General features: G+C 40.7%; 1 protein-coding gene across 1 annotated transcript; it reads right to left on the bottom strand.

Moving 5' to 3' along the window:
* Positions 1-2,212: 2,212 nt before the first annotated feature.
* On the bottom strand, positions 2,213-10,908 carry LOC124135163 (sulfotransferase 1B1-like). Its single transcript, XM_046500384.2, has 6 exons — positions 10,690-10,908; positions 8,046-8,206; positions 6,841-7,170; positions 5,789-5,895; positions 5,519-5,681; positions 2,213-3,167 (listed from the first exon to the last, which is right to left on the bottom strand). Exons 1-6 carry the CDS (start codon positions 10,740-10,742, stop codon positions 3,046-3,048), a joined length of 936 nt encoding a protein of 311 aa, XP_046356340.2. The 5' UTR covers positions 10,743-10,908; the 3' UTR covers positions 2,213-3,045.
* Positions 10,909-11,143: the final 235 nt, after the last annotated feature.

Consider the following 11,143-nt stretch of genomic DNA (forward strand, 5'->3'; position numbering starts at 1 on the left):
ATACTCTATACCTTGCAGTGGTCTAACATCTGTTACCACAGAGGAGCCAGTAGGGTGTATATATGTAAATACAAAGATGTAATCATACAATGAACTGAACAAACTTTTCACAAAGACTACCAATATAATATGGGTGAAATCTAGACACACGTACTTGATATAGCGCTCAAGTTCAGACCGAACACATACAACCACACCGCCTCGCGGATTGTAATCTCTGTAATTTACATAAACACAATAACCGGGGAACACTGTTGCAATCATGTCTTTCTCACAGTTTCTCCAAACTTCAAGAAGACAAAAAATGTTGAACTGTGAACAAAAATCAATTAGTTCAGTATTATCCAACTTCCTCCTTAAACCATTAATGTTCCATGACATAAACTCAAAATGTTTAATAATAAATTGACAGTCACTCACGTCATCATTCACAGATACAGTGTGATCATCGTCATCAATATCGCTGTTGTGGGCCCGGCCACATTCCTGTGTAGTATCACGTGAATCCGTGTTGACATTCTGATGACTACCCGCACGTGCAGATCGGGAACCCCGACGCCGATCTAATTCAATCACCCTATCCTTGTCAACATCGTACGTGAAAACCTGGTCGTCAATTATCAGCTTATCAAAGCGCAGAACCGCTCTACGATTTTCTTCCCTGGCTTTCGTCAACATAGGTTTAAGGTTTTTTCCGCTTTTGCCTGACTAATCTTGAAAAATCATCTGTAATCCACATATTGAAACTCTTAAGTTTCTTTGCCGCTTCGTAAATCCGTTTCCTATCATGATCGTCCGGTATCTTTGCTATGATCGCTTTTCCATTAATGATTCTGTGGGCTCTGTGTATAACAATATGCGATTCATCCAGTTCCATTTTATCCTCAATGATCTTACGCACTGCATTCTCACAGTCATCCCATGTTTCGCCATCCGTCGCCCTGTCTACGCCGTGGAAGATAATATTGCATCGTCTGCTCTGATTCTCGAGGTAATCAAGACTATCTGTGACTATCAATGTCACTCATTAGTATTTCAAGGAAGGTCTTGGACAACTGAACAAAACATGTAATTGGAGAACAAGATGAAACATCCAATCTCATGTTGTCTGTTATCAGAACTGGACAATATTAAATAACTATATATATATATGTTCAGGTTTCACACTCGTTATGTTTTCACTGAACTCAGTCCCCTTCTTGGATGGGAAACCGAAGCGTTTATCGCATACAGAGTGCTGTAACTGCTGTTGAAATGGAGATGTACAACAGACAGGTGTCTAAATGATTCGGTGTCCCACAAATGTGACTGCATAAAAGGGTTACCCTCAGTTAACAAGTTAGGTCTTCAGGAAAAAAACATGTTTATTTCGAGTATCCATAAAACTAGCGTCCCCTAACAAACAAACCATCCATCGGATAGCGTCGGGGACAAACACTTATGGCCAGTTTGGATGTTTGGCCAGTATTAATACTGCTGGGTAACCATACCAACCCATAATCATGGCGGTTGTTGAGGACAAGTTTGTTGTTTGACGCCACACTCAGCAATATTCCTGTTCTATGACAGCAGCCTGTAACCAGAACTGACCTGACAATCAAGTGATTGACATCATGCGCTTCGATCTTTGCAATTGGGATATGATGACATGCATCAAACATGTCAGCGAGCACACTTCCGTTTCCGTTGGTCACCTCTTACGACAAGCAAACTTGACGAGTAAGACATGTTTAGTGTTCCTTATACTATGGAAAACATCTTCGCCGGTGCAGTTTACGCATGTAATAAAATGACAAATGACTATCACAATGCTCAACCAGCTTCTTTTAAAAATGTTATTTTCAATCTCATTAAAATCAGATCTTAGTTCTCGCTACCGCTAAACAAAGATGTGAGGACATCCCCTTACGGGTCATGTCAGACCGAACTTGCGCGAACTTTGACCGACCAATGGAATGACCAATTAGAAGGCAACTTTTCTCGTGCTTTACGGCACTTATTTCAAATTGGCGACTACCCTTCGAAAGATATTTTGACAAATTCTTGATTACAAATTTGAAACCTGAACAAAAGAACATTCTGGAATGGCTAATAGGTGGTCTAGATTGTATGGATTCAGTCGTTAGACATGTAACTATCGTTCGGAGTTAAAGTTTTCCAGTTTGCATGATTAGAAATCACATTCCGACTGTCACTTTCATAATCTAGTAAGTGATGCTCTGATTGGTCGGATGAAAGGTCGTTCTGACGTGACCCCTAATGTGATGTCCTCAGATCTTTGTTTAGCGGCAGCGAGAACTAAGATCTGATTTTAATGAGATTGGGTTATTTTTAGATTATGTGGAAGTATAATAAACGTACACAGTTAGAAGAAAATATCCTGCGTATTTAATATGTACATTTCTGGTTGTAAGTTTGATTTGGGATCAGCATAACTGGACAGGACTTTAGCTCTTGATACCTGATCACGTCAAGATGCGTAACCATAACAACCAGTCGCACTCCCCAACATCATGTAAAAAAACCAAAAGGACAATCCAGTGGTAAAATTCCTCAGCTAACCAATTTTGTTTAACCATTATCCTCTAAACTTTCAAGCATTAAAAAATATTGATGCGGGTAATGATTACTATGCACTCTCAACAATCTGATCCTATAACTGACAAGTCTACATTGACTTCATTAAGTGGCATTTTGAAGTTGGTGTGATGAAGTAAGCCAAATTCTATGGATGAACAACTTCTTTATTACAATAAAGAAGTTGTTAATTCATAGAACTTGTCTTACTTTAAGTCTACATTGACTTAAAACATGCATGATGCAACGTCCAGTTTCTCCAAGTTCCAGCTGTAGGACCATATATATTTTCCAATCTCAGTTTGTTTTACATAACTGTTACAAAGCGCAAGGCAGTCAACTTTACTCGAATCGAAACAACGTCTTGAATGCAGTCGCGTGCTTTTGCATTGGACACGGAGTTCTGATTTCTGGGTATTTGAGTCCGTCTTTGTATTCTGATATTACACGCATTTGTGTCACCCCTGTTTAGGGCAGAGTGAACCTGATGTTGTCCTTGAACTTGCTGTCCTTCATCTTTTCCTGGTACACCTTGTCAAACATCTCGTTCTGATCTGGTGTCAACCAGTTCTGCCAGTCACCAACCTGACCTAGAACGAGGAATACAATAATGGTAGAGTGAGTGAGTTGGGTTTAACAGTATTCCAGTTGTCCCGGCATGTGACCTTAATGTTGGAGGAATACCCGAGGTAATGTAGATCTCAGAGCAGGTGCAGGGAAATGGAAAAGACAAACCTAGAAACACAATCGGAGCGAACAGGGATTCGAACCCACAACCATGGGTTTTCAAGCGTGCCCAAACCTGCACAGCGAATTGCGGCGCCTTAGACGACTTGGTCACCCGTGACCCTCAGTGAATGTCGAGTTTACTCTGGCAACAAAGTAGTTAATGATTAAGCACCCCCCTGTGAGGGATGCTGCTTCATGTGTTAGCGTGACGTTGAGCAGCGCCGCCGCCGCAATGGTTTTCGTAACATGCTCATGCCAATGTTTGAGACTCAATACCTGATATACCTCCTTTACAGTACTGGGGAAATATTTTGAAATATGACTGGATAAAATTGAAGGTCAAGTATGAACCAGACAACATTAATGGTTGTGTACACTTGGGTATATAAGAATGGAATTTGATGAAACTTTCGGGTGACCTGCTTTTAGTATTTAGTGTATGAAACCCGGTTCAAATTTCACGAGATTTTGAATCAAGTCACGTTTCTGTCAAATGTCAGAAATTATTGGCAGTGTGAATTGGAGAATTCAAGTCTTCAACAAGCAATGTGATTTGATGACGTTGAAGGTCCAGGTCACCCGAAAACATTTGGCAGACGCTATCTTGAGCAATTATGAATATTTGGAAATGACGAAACTGTGTGTACATGATCTCTGGGCTGTTCCTGGTTCCTGCTTCGATCTTTGCAATTGGAATATGATGACATGCATCAACCATGTCAGCGAGCATGACCCCCGATTCCGTTCGTCACCTCTTACGACAAGCATGGGTTGTTGGATCCTGACACCCAAAGGCCTCTATTTAGTCAGTATTCCTAAAACTATTAAGAAAAGGTTCGCCGGTCTATAATCAGCTTTTTTTAAAAAGGTTATTGTTAGATTATTTGGAAATATTATAAACGTACAAAGTTATAAAAAAGGTATCCTGCGTATTTAATAAGGACATTGCTTGTTGTATGTTTGATTTGGGATCAGCATAACTGGATAGGACTTTAGATTCCCTGGTTGGGACTGGAGGCCATGGTCATCAAAGTGAGTATTATTCTTCTTGTTACGATAGACTCATGCGTAGCAGTTTCTGCTTCAAAGTCGTACTGCTCTGGGCGTATGTTTTACCAAACCAGAATTTATGCAACATCCAGCAACATGTAGCATGTTGCTGAAGGTAAAGTCGTTTCTGTTTCAAAGTTGTATGGCATTGGTCATGTGGGGTTTTTTTCTAAACCGGAAGGGGTGTTTTTAACCGAAGCTGCTTATCAAGTATTATAAACTGTAGCTAGAGGCATAGTTTTTATGTGTTTCAAATAACAAAAGATGTTGACTATAGTCCGTCAACCATCATTTTGGCACCCGTTTTTTAAACAAAACAATTCCATTAACCACGCAATCACGCAACGACAGTTGTTAATTATCGAATAATAATCATTGACCGAACTAAAAATACTAGTTTTGTAATATTTCATGTCCGAACAAAATTATATTCTTCATTAATTTTCTTCATGTAAGTTTGTGACTGTTGACATGACGTAGTTAAAGGTAAGACGGTTTAACATCTCAAAATAATGACGTAATGTGTGTCAAACATGCTTGCGGCATGCATGACCCTAGGTCACCCGACACCTCTGGTCGTACCAATGGTATCGGTATAGGCGATACATCTTATGTAATATTATTCGACTGGTGTATGGTGTTTTTGAAACGTGAATCAAAAAGAGAAACACCCTTGATATCTCTTCTTGTTACACAAGTATTTCTTGAAGGACTTAATTTTGAATTATCTTCCCTTATAAGCGCTCAAAACCTACAGATGACTTACCAAAGGGGGCTTTTTAAAACCCAAGAAGAAAGAAAACTTAGATAAATCTGGACAAGCGGCTAACCTATCGTTACTGATTTAAATACACACAGACTTTCAACACGGATTTTCCGACGACTGAACATTTAATGATATGTCCTGACTTTCAGCTATTCGGAAGGTGTTTTATTTAAACTGAGGTATTTTAAATCATATTTACTTTCAAAACTCATTTTAATTTATAAACATGTCTTTGGGACATCCCCTCATCATCTGGCAAGACATTAAGGTGACCTTTGGCACAGTTTGAAAAAGTACATTGTCTCTTGAAACTTAAGCAAGGGTATTGTAAAACAACAAGTGAAACCAACAAAAACAACAATGTCATTATTTTTCCCCATGACCCCTTGAGCTTACCTTTCCTGTAAACCAAAAGTTTGCCCTTAAACTTAGGATCAAATGGTTCCTTGTCCTCCTTCATATTCTCAAAAGAACATTTGTCCGCCACGGCGTTGTACAGTGAGTCATCTCCAGATACTCCCAGAAACCCTGCCAACTTCCGTATCTCTTCCACGGGGTTCTGGAGACAATATCAAGTCCATGCATAAGTTATTCATCAAATTGTTCATATCCCTCCCCATCCCACCCCATTTCTATTTCAGTAAACGTTACCTGCAAAGCACTGACCTGCTTCATGTCTTCATAGTACATTATGTGTATTGGATGTCTATCTCGCTGGGCCTCGATGTCCTTCTCCCACTGGAGGATAGAATCGAACCAGGATCCGTAGTCCGCTGCAAGAGGATGACATACTCCTATATATGACTTGAAATCTTTTATACATCAAAAAGCAGTTGCTGGCTTAAAATATTTTGTCATCCGAATTTCAAATGGTCGAGCCTTTAGCTGGGATCCTTAGTCCGCTACAACATCTCGTTTCCATTTGTATATATTGTTGATTTATAATACACCTTGAACACGGAAATGGCAGATAAAATATGACAATCGTCACTAGCTTGAGTCGCCATCCCAATTTGAATCAATCACATTACAAGCTGATCTTTTCCTCCGATGCGATGCCTCTCTCCATCAAGATAGGAGGGGGCGGTCGGGTAGCCTGGTGGTTAAAGTCATGGGTACAATGTGTGAAGCCTATGCTTGTCACCAGACTCGGTGGGTTGATCACAGGTTACCGATTGCGTGACATATTTCCTGACCTATTGCATGGATATATGCAAATGATGTAATTCACTGGATATTTGGTTCAGATCAGATTACTTACAGGGATATTGCTGACAGCGTCGTTAAACAGCAAACGATTATTTTATGGGGGTTAATTTGTTGAAGCCAAGTTTTCCAAATCCATAGGTTCAATCTCGTTTTGAAAACTGACTTAAGATTATCTCGGGAACCCATTCATAATCTATTTACATTTGGTGGTGACAGTCTACACTAGGTTCACCTGACGTGAGAGAGGGTTTATCAGAGAAATAGGTAGATGTCCAATCAGAGAAACTGATCTGACTTCAAGGAGATTGCAATATCAAGTGTGAATGATATGATCAGGCTCGGTGACATGGTTGATGGCGACAGTGGGATGCTTGGTTACAATAACAATCATTGGATTGTCTGGTCCAAACTCGATTATTTACAGGCCGTCCTCACATAGCTGCATATTATTGGAGTGCGGCGTTAAATAACAAAGAAAGAAAGAAAGAAAAAAATGACAAATGTCTTACTTTTCCCAGACAGAAAGAAAGGGAGATAATCGTTTAACGATCCATTGTAATTCTTGTACAGATTCTCGAAAGATTTATGATGGTTATAGAAGGACACGGCAACATCCTTAGGATTTCTAAGGACATAGATCATCCGACACTTCTTCTCCCTGGCTTGTAACGGAAGTTGGTTGTACCGGACATGCGTGTTGAGGACACGAGGGGATGCTGGGAAGGCATCTATGACTTCCTGTGGCTGCAGCTCCACCATGACTTTGCTCTTCCAATGAGGGATGGTCTCCGCCTTACCCTGGAGCAGCATGGACGTGATCTCCCAGGTCCAATGTGTACCTGGGGACATCAGGCATCTAATTCGAGTATTGTACTGGTATTTGGTAGTACCGTATAACATGGCAATAACTCGCTCAGTGGGACAATATTCCCTTGACGGATGTAGACTGGTGTTATCAATCAAAGCTAAATCGTCATCAAGTATGAAATCCCATCTGCACCCCACCCCCCATAAAAAAGACGCCATGAGACCAACATATAGAATATTTTTTGGGTAGAAAGACCTCTAGCAGCTGGTCAAGTATGTAGTTTCATTAAAAGTCTACAATTGATATTATTTCTGCCATGACATTGAAGGATGATGTATTTTGGGCAGAGAGATGGAGTGGCGAACTGGATTACAGAACAACAAATCTAAAGTAGGTAGCCTGTGTTAGACGATTCCTTTGAGACGATTATGATAGCGATGAAAATGGCTTGAATGGTAGTATTTGAAAGCTCACATGGACGGGTAACCCTTTAGTGTATAACCTGTACGTTGTTGCAGTGGGTCAAAGGAGGCATTAAAGGGGTCTTCAGGGGGTTCCAACAACTGCAAGACACGCTGATGTTGACATGATCCCTTGGTTATCATGTACTTCAACAGCATGAGGAGGAGGTCATATGCACCCTGGCCGCTAGATACGTTCATGTAAGGCTTGCCTGGGTCGTTGACTAAAGGTGTAGCCACAGGGGATGGACGTCACAAGGTCTTGTTTTAGAAAATACATCACTTATCAAATGGAGGTGTAGAAGTGCGTTGTAAATCCAACAGCGCACATTGTCAGACGTTTCTAACGGGACAAATTCTAGCCCCCAGTAGCGTTATGTAGATAAACTTTTATCAGACGATGAACGGATGAGGGGCTATGCTACGCAGATGCCAGTGAAGCTACCTGATTTTGGATACGCCAGTAGTAAGATATCGTCATCCTTGGCCTTCAGCTGCGACATGCCCTTGACTATTTCTGAGTCAACGATAGGATACCGAAAACCATCGACCTCCAGGAAGCTGATGGCGTTACCTCCCATGTCGTAGTCCTCGACAATAGACATGCTGCGCAAAAGAGAATGAAATTTATATAATGTCGTTCTATTATTAGGCTCTATTACACCTTAAATACAGAGGGAGACGGCAGAGCGAGAGCGACAACTTTGTGGCAGACAGAGAGAATTAATTTATTATGCGTTAAATACGGTAAGAGTTTGCCTGCCGCAGCCAGGAACATTGCACGTGAATGTGGTGTCATAAAGTCGCGTGAGGAAGGTGACGTGTAGTGTTCACTGACTGTGTTGAACCATTCGAGGTCTTCGCATTACACAGGCGAGCAGATTTTACATCTTGCAAAATATTGGCTCAAGAATTTGAGGTTACAAAGTATTGGAGTGTTTAGCCGTTGGGCAAAGTTGAGCGGTTGGGCAAAGTTGAGCCGTTGGGCAAAATTTAGCCGTAGGGCAGATCCTTGTATTTGAGTGATACGATGTGTTTGGTGTGATGTGGGAACATTTCTGAATAACAACTGCAAAACTTGTTACAACATGTTTGCTTTGGTCACAATTTTAGTTGGGAATTGTATATTTCAGGTAGCTGAAAACGGAGGCGGTGTTGACAGATTCGTGGATTCGACTTGAAAGACGATGAAAGTTTGATGAGTGTATTTATTTGTGATTGTTAATAAACCTGCTCGCTTGTCAGCTGCGGTAGGCATAACCCTTGAGATGCGTATGTTGTACATGGTAAATATTTTACAATTACAATTACAAAGAACATACCTATTATATACAGTAAAACTAAATTGCGACTAATCGCCGCGCGATTTATGAGAGATGGTAAAAACACTGCTCTGAGATATTGAAACAGATTTTGGCTACAGAAGAAATCGTGCCATCATTTGATAAAAGTAGGGCAAGTTGTTAAAACACATTAAAACCGGGCCATATTTCCGTCAAAAATCTTAACCTTGAAACAGCAAATCAAGGACAGCTTAACAACAAATGAGCCTCATCTTCTACACAATTAACACAATTAAAACACTTTATGTGATCTGCTGGAATATTCTCATAGCGTCCAGTCTATTCTTATTGGGGCTACACAACATCTAAATTTAGCAAGCACGCTCCACTGCTTGCGTTACAAATGGACTTTGACATATTTTTCGCATTCGACGTTGAACCCGTGAAGATCCGGGGTAGAATAGGTTTTCCGTACCCCATATAGATGACCCGTAGTCCAAAATTGAATAGATCATTGTGTCAAATAGTTTGCAAAATACATACCTCCAAGAGATGTAAATTTGGAAAGAACGACTAGAGGGGTGGAATAGTTTATTTCAAGGGGAAAGGTAACCGACCAATGGTAAATAAGAATGAGAGCGGGCCTCAAGTTTGTGAGTCTAGTGCGCGCCCGCTCTCGTCTTGTTGTTACTACCTTTCGAACCAGAAGCTGATCTCGCAAACCGTTCTAATTACCGTTAATTAACATCTTAAAGTACCTTAGGCACATGGACTGAACGAATGCATTATGTGTCCTGACTGTGACTACCAAATGTATTAATTGTACATACATAATTGTATCGAGGTTACATATTTTTTGCAGCCACAGCTACCAAACCAGATATTTTTTATTTTTTAATGAATTTAAAATAAGAAACTCACATTGCAATAATGTAATGTTTATGGCAAGCGTTTTCCCTTTAAAGCTTACATAATGTTCAGTTTTATTTTCCGATAAAACCCCATGAACATTTCACCTTGAACATGACAACACAGCAAGTAATAGTCGGGTCGCGATGACACAAAACAAACCAAGCGCTGAGTCACCAGTGTTTAGTCGGAGGTCACGATGACATACAGCAAGTTTTGCTACGTTGTGAACTCCGTGTGGATCAGCTCTAATAGGTTTGAATAGGTTAGACTATGGTGGCAACAGGCGACACATGGATCGGCTGGCAGGTTTAGTGACTTGGTTGAAAGCGTCACACATGCGTTTTGCGCAGTAAATCCCACATGTATGCAAGTTCTTTCAACTTCTAAATGCCTCTATACGACTACATATAGAATAACTGAAGCTGGCTTGTGTGAGGTGTGGCCATGCGTGACTGAGCATCACAGGTCAAGTATTATACACACACTTGCACGCTCAAACATCCACGCTCAAACATCCACACTGACACCACGCAAATAAACGCATTTGTACGTCAATACGATGTGTCTATCAAACTGAATATTTATTCAATATCAGATGAGAAAGACTGATACATTATTAAAGTAATTGTTGGCCCTGTTTTAGGGGTAGACAGTTCAGCAAGTTAACAAAAGTTCTGTTAACACATTTAAAGCAGTAAACTGATGACAGCTCTCTGGCTATCCTCAATTCTAATTTGCAGAGGTTTCGTGGTTTTGGCAATATAAAAAGTACATTCAAAGGTCACTCTGACACCATCGTGTCAAAAGTAGTAACTAGAAGCTCGCCCTACACCCACCCGAACATTTGATCCTGGAAATTGGTTTGTGTTGTAGTTATTTGCCCAGCTTCCTTACCTCGATGGGAATGTAGAGTGCGCTGTTACTTGATTGAAGACTTGATTAACCATCCGCACTCAGCAATATTCAAACTCTTTGACGACTACTGCAAATATTCGAATCTAGGTCAGACAATATCCACATACACAAGTTACAAAGGCCGACTTGCATGTTGACTTGCTTCAAGTCGTGCTGGCGTGATCATGGAATGTCACTTGTTGCGATCCGCAGAAAATAGTTCCCCTGTGGAATACTAAGAATGGACATTGTCGCGTTGTCGCATACTCGCCCTTCCCAAAAACGCAAAAAGTGTCGAAATTAACCAATTGTCGGGCATTTTAACGCCTTTTTTACACATATTTGATGGGGTGACAACGCGACATACATGTAATTTGACCTTGAAAAATTGAAAGAGTGAATGTTCAGGTCTGATTTGTTTATGTGTGGCGGGGGGGGGGAGGGGGAAGGGGTT

Source organism: Haliotis rufescens, unplaced genomic scaffold (assembly GCF_023055435.1).
Source record: "Haliotis rufescens isolate VD_foot unplaced genomic scaffold, xgHalRufe1.0.p SCAF_15, whole genome shotgun sequence".
NCBI classification, from domain to species: domain Eukaryota; kingdom Metazoa; phylum Mollusca; class Gastropoda; order Lepetellida; family Haliotidae; genus Haliotis; species Haliotis rufescens.

Coding starts and splice junctions, on each gene's coding strand:
- LOC124135163 (XM_046500384.2), bottom strand. CDS start 10,742: ATGGTTAATCAAGTCTTCAATCAAGTAACAGCGCACTCTACATTCCCA. Junction 7,171..8,045: donor ACTGGCGTATCCAAAATCAG/GTAGCTTCACTG, acceptor TGATGTCCCCAG/GTACACATTGGACCTGGGAG. Junction 5,896..6,840: donor TTTCTTTCTGTCTGGGAAAA/GTAAGACATTTG, acceptor ATCCTCTTGCAG/CGGACTACGGATCCTGGTTC.